This window comes from Pecten maximus, chromosome 8 (genome assembly GCF_902652985.1).
Source record: "Pecten maximus chromosome 8, xPecMax1.1, whole genome shotgun sequence".
In the NCBI taxonomy this organism is placed as follows: Eukaryota; Metazoa; Mollusca; class Bivalvia; order Pectinida; family Pectinidae; genus Pecten; species Pecten maximus.
Window position 1 is genome coordinate 13,033,222 of NC_047022.1, and position 23,965 is coordinate 13,057,186.

Below are 23,965 nucleotides of genomic sequence, written 5' to 3' on the forward strand. Positions count from 1 at the left end.
TCAGAACTTCACTTAATCACAGTCTGACACAGAGAAGCAGTCACTAAATCTCATCTTGACGTGCATATTTGAATATGTAATGACCACAGGGTCATCCTCATCTATGAAAGGAATCTACAGAGAAACAGACACTAAATCTTACCTTGAAGTTCATGATATTTGAGTATGTGATGACCATAGAGCCACCCTCATCTGTGAAGGGGGTTTTGCCAAACAACATTTCGTAGAGACAGATCCCGAGGGACCACCAATCGACCTCTACACCATTGTCACTTCTGCGCTGGTCATTGTTCATCGTGATCAACAGCTCTGGTGATACGTAATCTGGAGTGCCCACCGGCATTTGTGAAGACACCTAGTGGTACAGAACGGTTAAGTATTATTTTTAATCTAATTTTTTTTTTTTTTTTTTTTGCTATGTTTATCGCCCCATGAAAACCAGTGCTATTTTGAGGCAAGGTATTCTTGCAGTAGTCGTCGACTACCTCAACCAATAACATACTGGAGACAGGCTGCATGCCAAAGTGCCTTGCCTAAGGACACAACCACCACAGCTCAGACAGCCAATTTCTCAGCTTCCAGAGAAACACAAAGCAACATAGGTGGGTGATGTCAAACCACACACCTAGGATCTTTACCCTGAGGTCAGGTGGCCGACTAATCGACTGAGCTATCACTGCGTCTAAGTGACTTTAAATCATGGTATTGAACGGTTATCAATCTGTAATCAGACTAACTACATTTTCAACAAATTTCCATTTCTACATCATTAAAGACAAGAGTCATTTTGCCTTGTCTATATCTCAGCTTATGCGATATTTTTAGATTAAGTGATAACTGTTTTATCTTAAATCAAGTGTTTCAAGATTCAAAAACAAGAATTTAAAACCATTACTAAGAATTACAATACTAAAGAAATATACATGTGTAAGAACAAAGTAAGTATTTACAAGAGGCCCTTGCATGGGCCTTAACAGTCACAGAGATTTGAAATATTTCAGTTAATTTGATTGACGCTTTTTGGCCCCACCCATCAGTCCAAGGGGTCAGTCAGGGCCAACATGTGCATACCATTAAGCTGTCATCCAATGCTGATAACATTTATAAAGTTAGAATGAATTCCAATTGAAATCAAACAAATGATAGTCAAAAATGTGATTTCCCAATATAAACTATAGTAAAGTTTACCCCCTCCCCAGGGGCAAACAAGAGACTCCAGAGTCGAAAATGTAAATTGTTTACGGACACATGATGACGGACAAAAGACAATTAGAAAAGGTAACTTGAGTCTTTATCTCAGGTGACCTAAAATGGGAGATAATATTTGTAGACAGTTTTAGGTCTTTAGAATACAATTACTTACCAGTCCATCAACAGAAAGTTTTGCGGCAGATCCAAAGTCTGCTAGTTTAACGTGGCCCTTGCAGTCAAGTAATATATTCTCTGGCTTGATATCCCTTTAACATACAGAATATTTTTACATATATACATGTATATTTCATAGAAAAACACTAAATTTAAATGTACATGTGCATTAGAATAATGTAATCTGAAGATGATCAGCTTGAATCTATCATTATATAAAAGTATTGAAGAATTAGTCTTTATTTCTTACATCGACAACAGTTTTTCTAATAAAACATGCTGCTAAATCATCTGAAATATTTGAGTGCAATTTCATAGTTTAATTCATAAAACACTGTATTACCTGGAAATATTACATTACTCTATGGTATCGATGAAAAAAGCCAATGTTCAAGCCTGGCAGGTCTTCTTGAAAAATTTAAAGACATCAATTCAAAACCTAGCTTTAGATTTCACACAACCTAGGGTACTTGAGTACTGACCTGTGAACATAGCCCATCTTATGTAAGGCATCTATTGACAATGACATCTCAGCCAGGTAGAACCTGGCCATGGACTCCTCAAATATGTCATCATGTCTGCAAAAAATAATTTACCACGGTTATATAAATCTGACAATAAGAACTTAACTGACAATATGATAAAACTGAAATCTATGAAGATCGATACAGAGCAACCCGCTTATTTGCATAGCCCTTTTTCCATGACAAAATATGCAAATAACCGGAGTATTCGTATAGGCGGAGTTGGGTTTTGGCCCCTCTTATACACTATGTAGATCGTCAGGTAGGTACTCAAAACGGGCGCTATATGATTGTTTACGTTATTTGCATTAAAAACATATTTAAAAAAAACATTATTTAAAATATAAGAGTAAATACGAAATAAATGGGTTGTTATTCTTTGTAAATGTACAAATATTTGCATATACATTTGTACTTCATCGTTTACTAGGGCTTGTCACTCCGAGTCTGTGGGTCCGAAATCGGTCATACACGCGTGGGTTGGCACTACGATGTACAATGTGATCGTTTCAATAAACATTCATTATCGTCTTGAGATGTGTTTTGTTCCTGCTATGAGTATATTAGTTGTTTGATCATAGATGATGAACTGCTTAAGCAATAGACTGTCTTAAATGACCGTGAGATGTGCATTGTCGTTTGGGTTTGTTTTGGAAAATGGCGCACACACACAAAGAGTTGTCGTTCCTTACACATATGCCCCCACAATGCAACGCGCCTAGTAAACAATCATGGCGATCGCAACCTGCCTCAGCGAGTGTTCAAGTGCACAGAACACAGGTTTGGATCGATGCTATAATAAATAAACAAATCTCATCAAAAGATGAGACATATCAATATTTTATTCAGTAATTCTTCTTCACAATGCTACTGATATGGTCTGGATAATACCTAAATGTCGATATCGATGCATCGAACATAACCTGTTTTGACGAAGTGGGAACCAATGATTAGATAACGTTGTACATCGTGTCGAATCAATATGTAAGTTAAAAACACTTTTCATAAAACTTTTTTTACGGGAAAATCAAAAAAATACCCTAAAATCAATTAAAATTTTTCGATTTTTTGGAATTTTTATATGCATATAAGCGGGAGTCGGTGTTTTAGTCGATGCAAATACACGGGATTAAAATACAAAGATAAAGAAGAAAAAAATCGGGACCTGAGAATTTTATGCAAATAAGCGGGCTCCTCTGTAGAACTGATGAAAATTTGTCTTTGTTCAGGTTTAATGAATGTGGGTGGCAAAGAAAAAATCAGATAAAATATTCATTTTTAAAAGCATTCACCTCGTTTATTTAGATCTTTAAAATAAAAAGGGGGTTAAAATAATAAAAGAGAAAAAAGCCATATATATTAAAATTTACGATGAAAATGCACCTTAACTCAAAATAGGATGTCCAAAGCATTTTGTTTTAAATACAGATGAATATAAATTACCTGGACAACAGCGTGAGAAGATCTCCTCCAGCGTGAAAGTCCATGACAAGATGGAGGTTTTGAGAGTCCTGGAAGGCGTAATGTAGACGTGTAATCCATGGACTGGTTGCTTTAGCCATGATATCTCTCTCTTCTTCATAGAATGAAATCTACAGAAAAACAAAATTTAGAAAAGAATATTATCATATATTCTCTATTGTCTAATTTTGTATTACATTCTGATTTAGAGGTGAAAGTTTTAAAAATGGCATTGACACGAAATGTATCTTACAATGTAGGAGATTCAGTACGTTATGAGCTGCATACAATTTGGAGCTCAAGGAAACTATGTTTACAATGTTTTACCACAGGCTATTCCAGAATTATAAGTGTGGTAGGTACGTACATGCATTGAAATTTGACGGATGGTGGGAGTAAAGCCCAATTTTTCTAGATTTTGTTATGCTTGATATCTTAATTAGTGTGTAGGTTGTTTAATAGTGATAAATTGACCCATGTGGAGAAAAACTCCATATCTGAAACACTTGATATATTAAATAATTGCATAATCGATCAACATAATATAATATAAATATTGTCTCAAACAAATAACACCATATTACTTTCATCATTTACTAGTAAGGCCTGTGTTTCAACTATAACCCTACCAATAGTTTTGTGTGGCTTTTTTAACCATCTTGAAGGAAGGAAATGCGGGACTATCAAAATCAAGATTTTGTGTCTATATAAGCATAGTCATATTAGCTATTAAAAAGACTTCTAGCCTACCTACCAATTTTCTGTTGTGTTAACAAATATAAACACATGATTTTTTTTTACTAATTTCAAAAACTGCTTGCATAAGGTGTGGGTCTTTGCATTGGTGTTACTTTAGATTACCTCCTGTTGTGCCAAGGTCTCATTTTTGCGAAGGATCTTCATAGCATACACAGTATCAGTGCTCTTTTCCCTCACTACCAGTACTTCTCCAAAGTGTCCTCGTCCTATTGCATCCTTCACCTCAAAATCTGTTGCCTTGATTCGTAATTTTTTAATCTCACATAACGTCTTACCATCTACAACAGAAATACAAACCTTTCACCAGCTTTAGTTTGAACATGTCATGATCAACTCCGAATGGCGATGATTGTAATGTGACTTCTTTTACTATAAGGGCTATCTCTAATCTTTATTTGGATGCCAAAAACAAATATATGTTATGTTACGCCCACAAGTTCATTGTTGATGATTGATTGACCTGGAGAAGAGAGAACAAGACGCTGGTCAATGGCGACTCAAATGTATCAACGTTTATTCATGTACAGTGTATCAAAATTACAAAGACATAAAGTCTGAGTTCTCAGAACATAGTCCTGACTTAGGGTAATTATCACTGATAGTAGAATATATACAATATCAATCAGATCTAACCCTGAGATACTTATAACTGTATTTAAGTACTTTCAGTACTTTGATGTATTGCAAAGACCCATATTATACTTCATGAAACAATAAACAACAAAATGAAATATTATACACAAGCTTGCATCAGTAATTAGAATGTATTAATTACTAAGTTGACACTATTTAACTATAAGGACTTGACTAGAGTTGTTACTATTATACGGAACGTTAAAATAATACACAATTCAGTACTTATTATAACGGTAAACTTAACCGGTACTGACTTTCATGGACGCAGCCATGTTTTCAGTGCATCATGGGAAAAAACAAGGTACTTTCAAAAAGGCGCTCATTTCGAAAAGCATTATGGGTAATTCCAGAATGAAACGAATGGGGAGTATTTCATAATGACACTTCGTTTTCTATATAAACAATCTATCAGAGCTATAACTTCATACAGGAAATACTCCTAAGCACATATAACTATGAAAACATGATGCTAAACTAAGAGAAATGTGGACTAAACTACATTTTCCATCATTGAGGTCACGTGACAAGCTCCGAACAAACTTGTACGCTTAAAATCACATTTTACGCCATTTGCGTAACCTGTCAACATTAATCTTACTATCAAACTGATGCACCAACACCTTATACAGATGTGTTGATCAATCATATCATTTGATCATTGCTACATTTCACACAGATCAATAAAACATACCTGGAGAAAAGAGAACAAGACGCTGGTCAATGGCGGCTCAAATGTATCAACAGTTGGGACGCGCTCGATTACGGATATTCACCGAAATTCACTGGGGCGCATTCGATTACGTAATAATAAAAAATTTATGGCCCATGTATGATACAGCCAAACCGTCACATTGATAATATATTAATACTATAATTTACTATTAGAAACTGTATGGTTTAAACCGTTTTGTGCACTTGGTCACAAAACAAATTAAACAAATCTTCAAAATAATGTGGACGGATTCATTTTCTGCCAGATATTTATTCATTTTTTGCAATTTGGGAGAACTAAGATCCTGGGCACCATGAGTGCACTTCATCCTTTGCATTACAGCAATAAAAATATGCTTAAAAAGTATGGGGTATACAGTTACAACATATATCTCAAGCAAGATCTTCAAAAAATTCTGCATTTCCCCATGCTTGGTTAAAAAAAAACACCAAAAAACAACACCTAAGTCCAGTTGACAGATGGGTTATAGCTGACCAGGAGAAATAATTTGGATTGGTACTTCAATGTCAACTGGACTTAGGTGGGTTTTTTTGTTTTGTTTTTTTTAAACACCCTCTCTAAGACAGGGCTTTATATATGAAACAAATAGAAAATTGGATTTATATAAACTGTTCATATGGGTTTTTTTTTGTTACCAAACTTACACTTCTTAACAAATGCTGCCACATGTTTGTTTTGCTTGACAAACTCATGCCCACATTCTTCATACAGTGTGACAAGGGCATCTAAAAGTCCCTCCTTCGTGACAACTGAAGTGTGGATCTCGGACGTCTCAACATTGCCCTGTATCAGGTCATCCAGTACACGGATGCGGTGACAAATTGAATCCAGACTCATCTCCATCTTGACATCCAAGGTCTTATCATGTCCGAAATCTTAACACTCCTACACAGAAAGACAACATGACATCAAAACTAAAGGTTAGGAGTTCAAGTCACAATCCAGTTGACCCTTGCCTTTTAAATTTTCAGAAATCTGAGGGTCAAAACATGTCAGATAGACAATTGCGAGTCCCTTCAAACCAAAGAGTCGGATCTCATTATGGGGAGTCAAAAACATACCCTCAAGGGTCAACTGAATGTCTTTTAATCTATGAGAAAATACATGCATCAAGTTTCTGTATAATCTTTAAACAAAAACTTCTTGTCAACTGTGCTGATTGTACCAATTCTGAAGGTGATTATGAGCATGATTTGCAAATTCCTACAATTCACAACTGCAGTGTCTTAATTACTAAAACACAAGAGATTTTTCTGTTATAACTACCTGATTTCAAGTGTTTTAAATCATTTAATAAGTTCACTTTGTAAACACAGAATTGTCTACTCCAACAATGTTAGAGGTTGACACAGCGAGAAATTTAAACCGGTCGACCAGATGTCTCTTACATATATGCTAACTAGGAGTTGACACATATAGTCTAGCTCTTTTCCAGTAAACAACTTTGTTAACTATGCCAACTACTTGATTATATTAGGGTTTCTGATAATTTTAAATTTGAAAAAATTGACAGATTCGGATAACTCGATACATTTTCAACAACAACCAGTACAGGCTTTCAAAATTAATTGCATGGATTTTAGATAGTCATGTATGATTAGGCCTATGCCGCAACTAATCGCGATTACAACGGTTTATTGGATAATTTGTTTTTGTCATCGACGCAGCTCTCTTAAAGTAACTGTACTGTACTTCGGTAGTAAAATTGTAAACAACAGCACAGACCTAAATCGAGTCCAACGGCGCACCTGTCATGCCCTCCAATCAACGAGTTATCTTATATGCAAATGCTCCATAACATATCACCGTCTCAAAAATCAAATACAAAGTACATATAACACATAAAGAAGCTTAAAAATATACGATCACATGCAAAGTCTACTTCAGTTCAAACCTTTCTTCAAATCAAGCGCCATTTTGTAAGTGAAGTCGCCAATTATATCGTTTGCGCCATCTAGCGGATACGGTTAAACCGGTACCACGTCAAAATCGACCCTCGATAAATTTGCCCGATGCTCAACAAGCACAATTATACATATCAAAAACAAGAATAAATTCGACGGTCTTTCTTCCAATTGATCTTAAAAGAAATTGCTGGAGAACATGATATACCTTATCATCTTCAAATATTTAAAATGATAACTCATATACTACCCTTTCATTGGATATACATATATTATATATATCATTACTGTTAAACAACATGGACTTGTACAATTGCTTATGAGACACATTGAATAATTGCATTATTTAATAATGAACAACGGAGACTATAAATATATTTTATTAATTAACAACACGGACTAGTTGATTAACAACTCAGACTGTAGTAATTAAATTGTCAACTAACAACAGAGAATAAGTCTATGTTAAGTCATAGCTACAGTGTAATGCTAGATCATAATATTTAAAATCTAAAATCTTAATTTGCGTAAGATTTTCTGATACTTGATATACATACAAAATGTATAATCAAAGTATCGCGATATTTCGTTTTTTTTTTGTTTTTTTTTTTTTAATATATTACCAACACATACACTATCTGTTAGTAGCTATTAGTATATGTCCTAGAACTCCCAGACAGAGACGTCGTCTATGTTCAACTTCCAATCCATGAAAGGATCAAAGGAGCCAGGGGAACTCTCAATTTTTCATTTAAACATCAGAAGTATACGGAATAAAATTGATTATATAGAGAGTATTGCAGGTGAGTATGATATAATTTGTTTAACTGAAACCCATCTTGATGCTTCTTTACCAACAAGTGATTTATCTATGGATGGTTTTTACTCCCCTTTTAGACTTGATAGAAATTTTGCAGGAGGTGGTATAATGGTATATATTAATAATGCACTTAAAGTCAATAGATTAACTGTTTTAGAAGCTCCTGGTCTTGAAGTTATGTGGTTTGAAGTGTTTCTTCCTGAAGGGAGGAAAATCATTATAGGAACTGCTTATCTGTCAAATTATCATGATGCAAATCATTTTTGGAATATACTCCGTATCTCTTTAAACTACGTCAAGGACATTACTGATGAAGTTATATTGTTGGGTGATCTAAATGTAACAATTTCTCAAAATCATGTTTTTGCAGATATTATTGATACTTTTAATTTGACTAATGTAATATTAGAACCTACCCGAATAGGTCCTACAAGATCAAGTTTACTTGATCCTATTTTATTATCAGATTCTCTTACTTGTATAGACTCTTCTGTTATTGAAACTGATAAAGATTTTACTGATCATGAAGCTTGTGTTGCTTACATTGAAGTTCCTTTTAAAATAAAACCTGTATTTAGAAGACGAGTATGGCTATATAAAAGAGCAAATTTTGAATTATTTAATGATCTTATCAGGAAATATGATTGGAACACTCTTTTTACAAATTGCAATTCAGCAGATTCTGCCAGTGTAGAGTTTACCAAAGTTTTCCTTGATTTTGCTAATACATGTATACCAAATAAAGAAGTTACTATTAGGCCCAAAGATAAGCAATGGATGAATTCTGATTTGAGAAAAAATATGAGAATACGTGATAGGTTGAGGAAAATAGCGATAAATTCCAAGCATCCGAGGGACATAACAAATTTTAAACGACAGAGGAATAAGGTAAATAACATGAAAAAAATTTGCAAGAACATCATTTTATGATAATGTAGGTGATCTTATTTATTATTATTATTCAGGAGATCCAAAAAACTATTGGAAGCTAATAAAGAGACTTATAAATAATTCAGGGACAGAGTCTATCCCTACTCTTATAGACCCAAACACTGGTCATTTATCTGTCGATGATAAAGACAAGTCAAATTTATTAAATGAATATTTTTGTAGTATTACTAATATTGATGATAATAATAGTGAAGTGCCTATCTTAGAGCCAAAAACTAACAGCTCTTTAAATTCTTTATTAGTTACTTCTAATGAAATTTGTGATGTTTTAACCAATTTAAAGCTTGGAAAAGCCTCAGGTGAAGATGGTATAAGTCATCATATGCTTAAATACACAGCATATACAGTTTGTAAACCCCTTGAACTTCTTTTTTTGATTTTTCTTTATCTACTCGTATTTTTCCAAATATATGGAAAATAGCTAAAGTTATGCCCCTCTTTAAAAAAGGAGATAGGCATTCTATATCAAATTATCGTCCCATATCTCTTCTCTCTACTGTTGGGAAAGTGTTAGAAAGGGTTATTTTTAAGCACTTGTATAATTATTTTTTTGAAAATGCATTATTTTATCGGTTTCAAGCAGGATTTATGCCTAGAAATTCAGCAGTATACCAACTAATTGAAATTTATCATAACATTTGTCTAAATCTAGAAGAAAAGAAACATACTTGTATGATTTTCTGTGACATTTCGAAAGCCTTTGACAGAGTCTGGCACAAAGGTCTCCTAACAAAGTTAAATTCATATGGTATTTCAGGTAACCTCTTGTCCTGGATAGAAAACTATTTATGTAACAGACAACAAAAAGTATATATTAACAGTTCATCTTCTGATGCTGGTATGATAATGGCTGGAGTTCCCCAGGGCTCAATTCTAGGACCTCTTCTTTTTTTAATATATATTAATGACATAGCTGATGAACTTGAGTCAACAGCACGTTTATTTGCTGATGACACTTCTCTTATAAAGTCGTCTTCTTCATGCCGAGAAATTGAATTAGTTTTAAACAGAGATTTAGAAAAATTAAATCAGTGGGCAAACACTTGGCTTGTTTCTTTTAATCCAAATAAAACTGAGATAATTTTTATATCAAACTCCGACAATATTGAAGAAAATCTTGATTTAATTTTTGATGGAACCTTTTTTAATTTTAGTAGTTTACATAGACATCTTGGAGTCATATTTAATTCAAATGCTAAATGGTCTGACCACATTGATGAGATATACAAACCAGTAATGAAAAAAATAAATGTTTTAAGGAAAATTAAATATATGTTAAAGCGTGATGCTCTTTTAAGAATTTATAAGTCATTTATTTTACCTGTTCTGGAATATGCATGTGAGGTTTGGGACGGATGCTCTCAAGCTGACTCAGAAAAGTTAGAACGGGCTCAGCTTGAAGCAGCTAGAATAATAACTGGTCTACCATCTTATACAAGAAAAGAATTTTTATATTTTGAAACATCTTTGGAACCACTTTCAGACAGAAGAGCTAAAAGAAATCTTCAATTACTTTATAAAATAAAAAATAATATGACTCCAAGTTATCTATCTAACTTATTACCTCCTTCAGTGGGCAATAACAACCCTTACCCTTTAAGAAATAAGGACAATTTCAGAATTCCAAATTGCAGACTCTCTTCTACAATAAACTCCTTCTTTCCCTCTACTTTAAGAAACTGGAACAATTTAGACGACAATGTTAAATCCCTTTCTCTTTCTTCTTTCAAACTAGCTCTCTCTCAACCTATCTCTACTAGTCTGCCTTGCTACTATAATTATGGTGAAAGAAAGTTTAATTTAATACATACAAAATTAAGATACAAGTGTAGTTCTCTTAAGGATGATCTTTTTCGTGTAAATTTGGCAGAGGACTCTATTTGTGTAAACTGTGGTAACATTTGTGAAAATGCGCATCATTTCTTTTTTGAATGTCCAATAGATGCTACTGCTCGTGCTGAAATGTTCCAATATTTTAATGATTTAAATATACATGTAAATTTAAATTTGTTATTATATGGTAATGAAAACTTGGCTTTGGAAGTGAATAGTTATGTATTTGGATATGTGCAGTCTTTCATAAAGTCCAGCAGAAGATTTTGAATATATATACTTGTATCTCTTTATTATGTAAATGTACATTGTATGTTAAATTATCCATTTTTCCTCCTAAATGTTACATGATTTACTATATATTATACCTATGTCATTACTTGTAAATATTAACATGTTGAGTGGAGAAGGCTTCATAAGTTGTAATAACTTGTGCCTAATCCTATTGTTCTTGTTTAGACAATAAAATATGTTTAAAGTCAAGTCATGAAAGGATACAAAAGCTTGTGTATCATCACTGATTCAGTCATTTAGGACAGCCTGCCTCGTGTGGGAGCTGCATGACGTCACATGGATGATACGTCATGTATATAACCAAAGTCCGCATATACAATACTATAACAACTTATCCGTTTACATTTTTTTTTATATTTTAGTTTTTATACACGAAATAAGGGAAAAATTCGCATGGAGTTATCACATCAGCAACATAACTAACAAAGCTAAATTCAAAATGAAAATCATCAAAACAAGCAACAACAACAAAAACAAAACAAAATCTTATATAAAACATACGTCCGTCCACATCTGGAATAATATGAATGAAGGCAAACTATAAAACTATAAATAAATATGAATAAACAAATAAATAAATAAATAAATAAACAATCTAGTTGCATATGATGGCCAATTTCTTTCAAAGAACAATTATAATTTGGAATAACCTGTCATCACACGATGCCAACAGTACTAACCTTGCGTCGAAATGTCTTTTATTATTATTTTTTAACTCAATGTGATACATTTTAAACACTCTTTGGTGCCTCTGCATTGTATCCAATAATATGGGCCCATTATGAGATAAAACATCAGAGATCTTCGGATTAGGCTTCATAACAAGCAGTGTGTTTTTGTCTGAATATGTCCCCGTGATTGACTTTCCATTTCTAGATAGTAGCATACCCACATCTCCACCAGTGGCAGTATATTTACGAGGGGTTGATTCGATAATCAAATGTTTGATATAATATCAGGATTTCTGTTACTGATAAACTATATCGTGGGTAGACAAATAGCGGATAATCAAGACAGCATTGAAGTTAAAAGTTATGGCTGATAGAGACTGTCACATATCATACTCTTGGATCACTAAGTCCGAACGCAAGCTCAGGAACAATTCCAGGTCCCAGGATTCAGTTTCATCAATATTCCTTAACTTAGAAATTTCCAGGGAAAATACTACAGAATTTAAGGGAGGTTCCTTGACTAACATGTTCCACATAAATCCAATGATACAAGCTTTCATATGGATTTTTTTCAAACGTTATCTTTTTTTCTTTTTTTTTTTTTGTGTGTGTATGTATGTATACGCATGTTACACCTTTAGTTTAGTTTAAACATATTTTATTGTATCAAATATATACAATAGGATTGGGCACAAGTTTTCCAACTTATATCAAGCCCTTTCCGTACAATATTATATAACACATACAAAATATACAAGATGACATTAACAATAAAATAATTATTTAGTGTGGAAGTGTGGATAAGGGAAGGGTAAGGATGGGGTGTAAGAAGGTGCAAGTATGTGAAAAGAATGTGACAATCTCCTTCATTTTAATTCTTTTGTGAAATAATTTAGACATTTCCACTAGTAATTGAAACATCTTTTTTTTTAAGACTGCGTGAATGATTTTTCTCGACCCAGATGGCACAAGTACACAATCCACTACTCGTAACTTTCGGCTTATCACTGTTCATCATATCCCCTGCCACGGTTTTCTTTCGCTTTTGTCTTTCCTTTCCTTCTGATATTTCCGTTTCCCAAGTGCCATGCATATGAGTCGAGAAAGATAAAAGACCAGACTTTGATAGAGTTAAAGGGGTTAAACAATTTACATATATATATATGATTTTTTTTTTTTTTTTTTTTTTTCAAAAACACAATATATCAAATATATTAAGTACTGAACAGAGATATGTTGAAAAAAAAAAAAAATGGGGAGACTTGCACGAATGTAGTGATAGAGAGAGGTAGGTGGTAGAGAAAGTAAAAATGTAAAATCAAAATCTATTTGTATCGTGAATATATTGCTGAGTGTGCAGAAATATTTTTTCGTTGTCTGCTTTGGATAATTCATGACTGCCATGTAGAATAAGCTGTAGGTCCAGTGGGATGAAATCATTTAACTCACGGTACCACTTTATTCTCTGATCTATGTACTTGATGCAAATAAAAAAGAAGTGAAATGCATTTTCAATAGAATGTCCACAATGACAAATTTGAAAATCAATTAAGTTAGCATGAAATAAGTCGTCGTTTAGAGTACTTGAATTAGTTCTTAATCTAGCATGCAAAATATTAGATTTTCTGTCACCAAACAAATAATAAGAGGGGATATTTATGTCATTAAGCTTACGAAGAGAGTTTTTAAAAGCTGGGGCTGACCTATTCTGTCTTATGCCAGGGTCTAAATTATTCCAAAGTCGAATAGTAGAGGGGGAAAAAGAACTATTAGAAAGTTGAAGTCTGAAGTTAGGTAAGGAGTAATGGTTTGCATTACGGAGGTTATATTCTACATTTTGTGACACTAAAGGAGGTAGTAAAGCTGAAAGATAATTCGGCGTGAGGTTAGCTTGAATTTTGAAAAAAGTTGTAGTTTTCTGTTCTTTCTTCTATTTACTAGTGGTTCGAGTCCACTTTCTGAATATAATGAAACCCTACTTGCGTAAGATGGTAAACCTGTTATAATACGGATAGACTCTAACTGTAGTTTTTCTAGATTACACCTTTACTGAGACAGAGCTGATGTATATATCCCGAGCTGTATTATCGTGATCAAATATATATCAAAACTTAATTTTAATTGAAAATATGCACGAATTCCTACAGGAAAGGGGTGTGGATTGCGGTTAAGGATATATGACGATTTAGAAAGACAATAACAATTGTTTGTTCATTTTTACGTGTTTCCATCCGTCGAAACTGGGAATCACCAGTATGTAGCCGAGTATAATATATATATATTATATTATAGGCCTACAGGTTAAAACCCAACATGGAGGAAGCCGTAGGAGTCACTATAAACCAGTAATTAACACACACATAAAATTCTAAACACAAACAATTGCACAAACCGAAATAAAAACAGTAAAATGTTTTTAATTAACAACATATACAAAATAGTATATTTGATACAACGCGTTCATTTTCGAAAGAAACTGATGAGCTGACACCACTATGATGTGGGTTTCATCTTCCAGGGCATTTTAATTGGGGACATTTTGTTTCATCGAGACCTAAACAGACAAGGGAGACAATTTGTAAACAGGAAGTTTACGTTTGGTACTTCCCGCGCGAAATATGATGGAATCATGGCACCCGTCTCCCTAAAATACGTCGTGTCCTTCACATCACAGGTAATTAACGGATCTGGCATAAACATTAACTCCACGACGAGAGTTTATTGTGGTACCGATTTAAGATCGAATCGATGAAATGAGTGGGCAGGATAAGACCATTGGTCAGTGAACGAGCAGCCCTCCTGTCTCGGCTTGAGCAGTGTAGTAGAAATATGCTATCGTGTGTTAATATAAACACGTCACGTATGATTGATATCTGTAAAATCACCCACAAGTCTGAAAAAGTAAACAAAGATATTAATTCTGGTAAAAGAGACATGGTATCTTATTTTAGAGTAAATCATACTTTTCAGATCACGATGCAGCTTATAATTATAAATATGTGCATATCAATCTGTGCCTGTGGTATATGACAGCGATTTTATTTTGAGTTTGAATAGTTTGAATTTTTATAACCAGGCTAATGTCAATGAAGTGTAGTGATAGGCAGGTATTACTGTAAAATTAGACAGGTACCTTAGACTAATGGGGTTCCAATTTGGGATCAAATCGTGAGAAGTCCATCCATAAACCGAGTTCTGAGTAACCAAGCATATTTTACATAGCATTTTACCTTCAGAACTGAATATTTACATCAAGTTTAGCAGGTTTGACTGTAATTTTATACATTTTTTCTGTGAAGTTTTATTGTATTTTGATTTCCTGTACAGGACAACAGCCACCCAGTCCAAAACCTGACAGACAACAATGGATTCAAGAAGTGGCTATCTAACCCAAAGGAAAAGTCGGGTCAGATTGAGGCAGTGTTTCAACTAGAGCAAAGCTGTAGGATAATGTACATTGACATAGGTAAACACTTTATGTTAAATAGAAAAAAAAGTATATGCAAATAGTCTCCTTTTCCTTAATTTTCAAACACGGTTTTTCTCCGGGTACTCCAGCTTTCCTCCACCTGCAAAACCTGGCACGTCCTTAAATGACCCTGGCTGTTAATATGACGTTAAACAAAATAAACCAACTAAACTAAATTTTCAAACAGCTCTCTCAAAATCAGTCCCCTCTCTAGATCTGAGCTCTACAAGTTTCATCTTATGGTAGAAGCACTGAGCAAGTGAGACTGTTTAGTAAGACTGTAATATCTTATGTCGTTGTTGTGTGGTTGGTACAGTTTGGTTTATTTTGTTTAACCCTATTTCAATACAGAGGACACATGTACTTGCTAATGTTGTTTCCATAACTCTAGGCTTGTAATTGTTCTGTGACTAATGGAGTAAGACTGCATGATACCAATCACCAGTAATTGTTCTGTGACTAATGGAGTAAGACTGCATGATACCACTATCACCACCCCAATCTACTGATCCTGTTGATGCACATACTGATGTTGTTTCTCTTACTGCAGGCTTGATATGGTGTGCTATGTTAGAGATACAGGTTGGTCGGTCAGACTGGCCTGTGGGACAGGATTACCAGACCCTCCTGCACACTGCCAGTATCATGAGCCCAGGCGACTGTCGGGACAGCAATAATACAGTTAGGACCAGAATGTTTGGTAAAGGTACGTACACCATGAGACCAAGGTCTGGAAAGGTCCAAAAGTAACCTTGAACTTCATAGTAAAATTTATGTACAAACCTTAGTTTTGAAAGGTGACCAACTTTTTATTATGCAAGTTTCAAACAAGCATTGCTGATGATTTGGATCCTTGTTTCATATTACTTCCTTAAAATGGGTATTTAAATAAAAGAAAGCATTACTGTGGTATTCTTGATAACAGTACTAGCAAAAATGATGCATAAGAGATTTGCAAACTTTGGATGCAACTTTACCTGGTAATAGGACCCTGTCTTGAAACAGTCTTTGAAAACTATGCTTTGTCCTGGGTTTTGGCCTTGAAAAGTTTTTGAAAATGCCATTCAGTGTATTATATATAATTACATATGAGGAAATAACACAAAATATACTTCATTTCAAATCGGAAGAGTAGACCCTTTGTTTTAAATGTGATATTTCAAAGGCAAATGGCAGTTTGTGTTTCAAAGTAATGCACCGTCTGGTGTGCCCTTCCAAAACACTGAGCTATATCTTCTGTACAATTCTTACACGGAATTCCAAATTACCTAAGTCTAGTGTCAAATGTTTCTTTAAACCAAAAACATGGATCTACAATCTATATTTGTAGGGTTAAAATTTGGAAGCTCACCTGCTGAAATACACATTAAATTGAAGCTGACACACAGCTACCAGTCTAAAAAAAATATCTGTAAATTTTGTATCTGGTAGAGACAATACCAGTAAATGATATTTCTTGATTTCAATAGAACATTTCAGTGAAGTGACGGCTAAAGAGACGTGGGACCGTGTGCGTATCATCTGTCGGCAACCCTGGAGGAAGGATGTCCAGTTTGGGGTCTCCTTCATCAGGGTCAAAACCAACACGACGGCAACAATGGACAAGGACAAGCAGGAGAGGGAGTCTACAGTTCACAAATCTGCTAAATCTATACAGAAGCACTTCTTTGGCAAGAAATCCACAAGGTCAGTAACTTATTGGTAGATAAGGCCGAAATTGTTCCCTACCTACGGTACCCTCAACTTTTTCTGTTGACTTTAAATATTTGATAGAAAAAATCAGACAGACACTGTTAACGTACAGATTGTAAGTTATATATAACATATATTAAGTGAAATGTGTGTTAGAAATAGAAGGTTTTGCCTTCCCGTAAAATCTACCTGCAGTAAAAAAAAAAACCAAAAAAAAAATGGAATGGGAAATGCATATACCCGGTACTGGCATTCTCAGGTCAGTGCAAAGTGGACTTAAGATTATGTCTGTCCAATAATGTCCAACCCTCATCAACTTCCTTTTCAAATGCTGACTGTTGGTGTACTTGTGGTCAAGGGTCCTATGTAAGATGTTTTACCTGGGTAGAACTATAAGACTAGCTTAAGATACCACATAGATCAATGTAATTTCACTAAGATATATATTTGAGACACTGCAGTATGTCAAGTACCACTTTTTGATCTGAAAGTAAACTTTTTTTTTAAAGATATATTATTTTAATCGTCATAATTATTGTCTGAGCCGTAACCTCTAGTCAGCTTATAAATATATTCATACATCACTTAAACGTAGGTGTGTGCCTGTACATTCAAGCTGCAATGATTTTCCGTGAAGCATTATTTGTCATTTTTTCTGATTTCTCTTGTTAAAAAAGTTATTTGAGTCTCGAAACGTCCTTTGTAAATCCTGTAGTTTTCAAAAACTTTTGAATTTTCAGTGAGAACCAAAATGAGTTGGCGACGCGTCTGTTGAAGATCGCAGGATCATCAGAGGATGGAACCGAGAAAACAGAGTCGCTCTCGCGTACAGCCAAACTGGTTATTGCTGCAAAGGACACTGCAACTAAAAACATGTGTCCTACTGCACAGAGCGTGTCTCCCTCTCACCGTCAGACTCTTTACTCCAACAGTCTGGTCTCCAAGTATGGTCCTAAGGTAAGGTCAAGGTTGTATGGTCAGGGCTCATTGAAGCTCCAGTTCAACTAGTCATTTTTTGAAATGGAAAAATTATCTGAAGTTATTGATAAGTGTTGTCACTTTCTGTTATTAATAATGAACTAAAAAGCTTTATGCTAGCTTAATACTCTTGCATTCCTGAACAAATATTTCTGTAAGAATATTTATAATTTTCAAACCAAATTTTCATCTTTTGGAATCATTTTCCCAAACAAATATTTAGAGAAGGGGAATATTTATCAGAAGAAAATAAAAATGTCTATTACTTGATTTGTATCCTCTGTTGTTTATGTTATGCTGATCATTGCATTGGAAATGTTTTCATAAAATAAAATTATCATTAAATAATTTTAATTTGTATACCACTAATTGCTGGCAAATAGATAAACATTTGTACCATACTTAAATGAAGTATATGTCATATCATTGCCTTAATGCTATCCAGAACTGTCTTGATTAGATGAGTACAAGATTCTGTGGTTGTCTGTAATTAAAGGATGATTTACCATCAAAAGAAATTCTGCCTTGAATTTATTGAGATGATTAATACATTTATATAAAAACCAACAATGCCTGCATTTGAGATGGGCCGATGATTGAAAATAATAATAAAAAATAGTTGGGGGGGGGGGGGGGGTAAAACCAACCATTGATTATGATTTTGAATAGGCAAATAGGCAGGCATTTCTGGAAGTGTTTGTAAATCTTCACCTTTGCATATTTTTGTAATGTAACCAAGTCAACAAGTAGTTGGTTTTATATTTTAACAATATATTCATTGGTCGTTTTACAAGTGATGAAGGAGATTTCAATATGTTAACAACTGTGAAATGTTTTATTTGTGCTCAGTATCAAAAATATTGATAACAATACATGTAATACATGTACTAGAGTTTTACATAAATTTTCTACAAAAGGTCAATTCTGTGCTAAACTTAGAAAAACAATTATAATCGATAATCAGTTTCGAGTTTCCGATAATAGATTCTGAAGTGAAACTGATTTCCATCACTACTATGTATGTCAAATTTAGTTTAAAAAAAATTAATTTGCAGTTTGAAGAAGAGGTAGCAGATTTCTTAGCATCTTATAAAATTGATCCATGTGACCTGGACAAAATTACCATTGCAGGTGAGTAATTCAAATTAGCAATTGCAGGAGTGTAGGTCAAATTACGATCGTGGAATGGTTACGTCAAATTATCAGCATGGATTGGCAAGTCAAATTTACCATTGTAAGTTAGTCTTAGTAAAATTAATGGTCAGATTGAGCCCTGGGTTGGCTTGTCTGGAGTGGGTCGTCATATATTATGGCCTACATGTATATATATAGCAAAATCAGCTCATAAAGCCCACTTAAGGTGACAGGTGGTCACTATAGGCAGTTTATCATCCAAAATGCACTGTTAGGGCCTTTTAATGTTGGTAAGTAAAATTGTCTTTCCCATGTACCTACCTTATAAAGATGCACAATCAGTGAAGGATGTTTTCTATATCAGCCATGGCCATATTCATTTTAATTGATTGCTGTCTGAAAAATTGGACCAGTTGTGGGGATTAGAGTTGTTTGTTTATGAAATAAAGTAGACGTTGAGATTTTATATTGTTTTCAGAGGAATCACAACAAGTACTTTCAAGCACAGTATCAATAATATCGGACCAAAAAGAATTTCACTTGGAATGTTGCATTTAAAAATTGATGAACCAGTTTGTCCTTATATACGACCAGATGGAGTTCATGACTGTTATATATATGGTATATATATATATATATTATTTATAACTAATGTGTACATGTCTCCCTTTGTGGAACTCTCCTGTAATTAAGTTAGTAAAAGTTTGCAAAGAAAAGAAAATGGTTGCTGTCTAATCTCTCGCTGCCAATCTCAGAGTTAATGCGATGTATTCCCCAACCGTCCTGCCGTAACTTACTACAACTGAAAGAGAGATAACCTGTTGCTATTTTACTTTTAAAGACAAAATCCATCCTAGTGTGTGTTACATCCTGAGGTAAGTAGTCTTGTTGAACACTTTCTATGTTTTACAGAATTATATTTCTGTTGCAGATATTCGCCACAAGTTTGAGAAAACTAAGAGAAGAAAGCTGACCCCAGATGAGAAGAAAACCTTTATAGAGCTGGCAAGAGAGTACATCTGTATGGTGTTTGCCGAGGGAGATGTAAATAAGGACACTCCTGTTCAGAAAAAAGACAGGGATAACAACCATGTTAATTCCGACCATAAGCCTGACAAAACGTCAATTCATGCTAGGAGAAATATTTTGACAGATGCGAAAAGAAACCAGTCTGAAAAATCTAGGACTACACCCAGTGGAGAGAAAAGTTTTACAGAGAGGGAAAACAGTTTTGAAAAGAGTCCTCCAAAACACACACCTTCTAAACCAGGAAAGAGCTTGTGTATTTCAGAACAGAAAAAAAATGAAGTGAAAAATGCAGCATCTGAGTTCAAGAAAAATGGATTCAGCTCACCAAAAACTTTCAGAACGAGCATTGATTCCAGTTCAGAGAAAGACGTATCTGAAGAAGATAGGTTAAAAGTGAAGTTAGTCTCCAATTTTGGACCTAGTTTTACACACATATCTCCTAAAAGTTCTAACAAACAGAACAGTTTGGGAGGTTGTCCTGTGTCGTCGCCGTCCACAAATGACGTCTGGCTGTCAAAACGGTCACCATTACAGTCATCCACACCTGTCAACCCTGGGGCTAGGGGCAGGAAGAGGGCCCTGAGTGGTGCGGGGCCAAGGACCAAAATTCCCCGAACAGAGGAAGATGAGTGTACTCCTAAGAGGGGTACAAAGTCAGGGTAAGTGGATGATGTTTAAACATTATGATTGTAATTCACAACGTTCACCGAGACATAAAAAATTATCTTGTAAAAGTCAAAACCTAGATTTGGTGTGCCTTTTGATGGTCATCAAGCTTCTTGCAAATGAAACTGCTGTGAAAAGAACATAATAACAATATTTTACTTCTAAATACATCAGCTTGTTAAGTCTCTGTTTCCATAAACTAATAAATCAGATTTGTTTCTTGATGGGCCAGGGGGTTACATCAATGTCCCTTTTCAAAAACAATAACAAAACATAAGTCACCATTGGACATTGCAGAGGCTCTGATTTCTTTGGTTTTTGAGTTTGTGATGATTCTTCTCCAGTCTGGTTGATTGATTTAAGGCTTTATGCTAACAAGTTAGCGGGGTTTCCTTGAAAGCTTAGTAAATTGACAGGATCACATCACTGATATAGACTTTTTCATGTGTACTGTTTCGTACCTACAAAATCTAATTCTCCATGTTTTGAAGACGGTTAGATGGATGATATTTGTGATGTCAGTAGTAACTCAGCTTGATTCGAGCCTGCCATTACAATTGCTATAACATGACCGTTTTCTTTTAAGACGTGGACGTGGAAGAGGCAAAAGTGTCAACTCAAGGGAAGTAACTCCTACATCTTTTGAACGCTGTGCTGGGTGTAATGGTTTGTTATTTATATGTATATGATCTTGTTCACTTATCTTTTAAGATATTTTAATGACTCTGATTGTTGATGTAGAACAGTTCTAAAACAAATTCATGCAAAACATATATTTACAGGGAGAGTAGAATTTTTATGAAAATGTAAACCGAACCTTCGTCTTTAGCATATATAACGATACATCTGGTAAACATGTAATACATTAAACAATAGAGTCAAAGTATTCAACCTGCTTTGTTTCCCCAGTACATGTAGATGTTCCTAACATCTCTTTTTTTTTCAACAAAATGGTCTTGATGGTGAGATGGACAGGATTTCTCTCACAGTGTACTAGGGCAGATCTGTCGCCTATCTTCCTTAGTACTGCAATGATTATGTAGTATCCATGGCTTTTTGTCGCTGAAGCATTCGTAAATTGGAAAGGAATTTTTCTTTAGGATGAAATAATTTCAGTTGATAATGCAACCCATTATTGGCCAGAAAAGCCAAGGTGTCAAATAAATACATTTGAATAAGAAACAGTCTGGTGGCAGGATGAAAAAGGTGATGATGTAGAAATTTTTTGAGGGCTGAATTTTTAGTAATTATACGTTAAACCTGACTGTTTGTGTTACAGAATCCATTCCAGGAGACCAGTTGGTGTCCCACACCCTTGTATGTACGGGCCTGGGCTCCTGTGACACGTCAAGTTACTATGGAGTGTCGCCAGACAATTCACGGAGTAACCACGGACAATTTCCGGGCATGGGCAATGTTCTAGGCAACAGTAATGAAACTACTAGTCCACTGAGTGGATTATATCCGGACGTTTATATCCCTTCAGATAGAGGTCCTGGTGTGTCCGAGTTTTCGGACCAGTATGTTGAATGTCCACTCTGTAACGAGTTTTTCCGTCAGTGTGTTGTAGAGAGACATGCTGCTACTTGTGGTACATGAATAGATCAAACACCTGGACCATTATTGTTAACTTGGCCCAAAGTGTTGGACCAGAGTTTAGGAAATTTAAAAAAAAAAAGGATGGACCTTGTGATTTTTAGCTCACCTGCCCGAAGGGCAAGTGAGCTTATGCCGTGGCGCGGCGTCCGTCAAGTCCGGCGTCAACTTTCCATTCAAGCAACTTCTTCTCAATAACCAAAAGGCCCAGAGACCTAATATTGGGCCTGTAGCATGCTGGGGTGAAGGGCTACCAAGTTTGTTCAAATGAATAACGTTGACCTTCATTTAAGGTCACAGGGGTCAAAAAGGCTAAAATCTTTAAACAACTTCTTCTCAATAACCAAGAGTCCCAGGGAGTTGATATTGGGTCTTGAGCATGCTGGGGTGGAGGGCTACCAAGTTTGTTCAAATGAATGACCTTGACTTTCATTCAAGGTCACAGGGGTCAAATATGTTTAAAAAAAAAATAAACGGCTTCTTCTCAATAGCCAAAAGACCCAGGGACTTGATATTGGGTCTGTAGCATGCTGGGGTGAAGGGCTACCAAATTTGTTCAAATGAATGACCTTGACCTTTATTCAAGGTCACAGGAGTCAAAAAGGCTAAAACCTTTAAACGACTTCTTCTCAATAACCAAGAGTCCCAGAGACCTAATATTTGGCCTGTAGCATGCTGGGGTGAAGGGCTCCCAAGTTTGTTCAAATGAATGACCTTGACCTTCATTCAAGGTCACAGGAGTCAAAAAAGCTAAAATCTTTAAACGACTTCTTCTCAATAACCAACAGGCCCAGGGAGTTGATATTGGGTCGGTGGCATGCTGCGGTAAAGAGCTACCAAATTTGTTCAAATGAATGACCTTGACCTTCATTCAAGGTCACAGGAGTCAAAAAGGCTAAAATCTTTAAACGACTTCTTCTCCATAACCAAGAGTCCCAGAGACCTAATATTTGGCCTGTAGCATGCTGGGGTGAAGGGCTCCCAAGTTTGTTCAAATGAATGACCTTGACCTTCATTCAAGGTCACTGGAGTCAAAAAGGCTAAAATCTTTAAACGACTTCTTCTCAATAACCAACAGGCCCAGGGAGTTGATATTGGGTCTGTAGCATGCTGGGGTGTAGGACTACCAAGTTTGTTCAAATGAATGACCTTGACCTACATTCAAGGTCACAGGGGCCAAAAAGGCTAAAGTCTTTAAATGACTTCTTCTCAATAACCAAGAGTCCCAGGGAGTTGATATTGGGTCTGTAGCATGCTGCGGTAAAGGGCTACCAAATTTGTTCAAATGAATGACCTTGACCTTCATTTAAGGTCACTGGAGTCAAAAAGGCTAAAATCTTTAAACGACTTCTTCTCAATAACCAACAGTCCCAGGGAGTTGATATTGGGTCTGTAGCATGCTGGGGTGTAGGGCTAATAAGTTTGTTCAAATGAATGACCTTGACCTTCA

The 23,965-nt window shown here is 35.0% G+C and overlaps 2 protein-coding genes across 4 annotated transcripts in view; one reads left to right on the forward strand and one right to left on the reverse strand.

Annotated features, from left to right (window-relative positions):
- Nucleotides 1-7,437, reverse strand: part of LOC117332496 (citron Rho-interacting kinase-like) — a 62,207-nt gene extending 54,770 nt beyond the window's left edge. For all 3 annotated transcript variants that reach the window (XM_033891427.1, XM_033891428.1, XM_033891426.1), the window contains exons 1-7: nt 7,373-7,437; nt 6,123-6,363; nt 4,212-4,387; nt 3,333-3,481; nt 1,848-1,943; nt 1,364-1,457; nt 143-355 (exon numbers count right to left, since the gene is read on the reverse strand). In XM_033891427.1, coding sequence (XP_033747318.1) covers nt 143-355; nt 1,364-1,457; nt 1,848-1,943; nt 3,333-3,481; nt 4,212-4,387; nt 6,123-6,321 — 927 coding nt within the window. In that variant the 5' untranslated portion in view covers nt 6,322-6,363; nt 7,373-7,437. The remainder of the gene's footprint in view (nt 1-142; nt 356-1,363; nt 1,458-1,847; nt 1,944-3,332; nt 3,482-4,211; nt 4,388-6,122; nt 6,364-7,372) is intronic.
- A 7,095-nt stretch (nt 7,438-14,532) lies between these two features.
- On the forward strand, nt 14,533-22,583 carry LOC117333715. Its single transcript, XM_033893138.1, has 9 exons — nt 14,533-14,625; nt 15,279-15,417; nt 15,971-16,126; nt 16,890-17,106; nt 17,853-18,069; nt 19,146-19,221; nt 20,156-20,912; nt 21,506-21,585; nt 22,199-22,583. Exons 1-9 carry the CDS (start codon nt 14,581-14,583, stop codon nt 22,516-22,518), a joined length of 2,007 nt encoding a protein of 668 aa, XP_033749029.1. The 5' UTR covers nt 14,533-14,580; the 3' UTR covers nt 22,519-22,583.
- The last annotated feature ends 1,382 nt before the right edge of the window (nt 22,584-23,965 follow it).

Excerpts from the sequence above, each read along its gene's own strand:
- LOC117333715 (XM_033893138.1), top strand. The coding sequence starts at position 14,581 with ATGGCACCCGTCTCCCTAAAATACGTCGTGTCCTTCACATCACAG. Across the intron at positions 15,418-15,970 it reads GATAATGTACATTGACATAG|GCTTGATATGGTGTGCTATG; the intron begins GTAAACACTTTA and ends CTCTTACTGCAG. Across the intron at positions 18,070-19,145 it reads TCTCCAAGTATGGTCCTAAG|TTTGAAGAAGAGGTAGCAGA; the intron begins GTAAGGTCAAGG and ends ATTAATTTGCAG.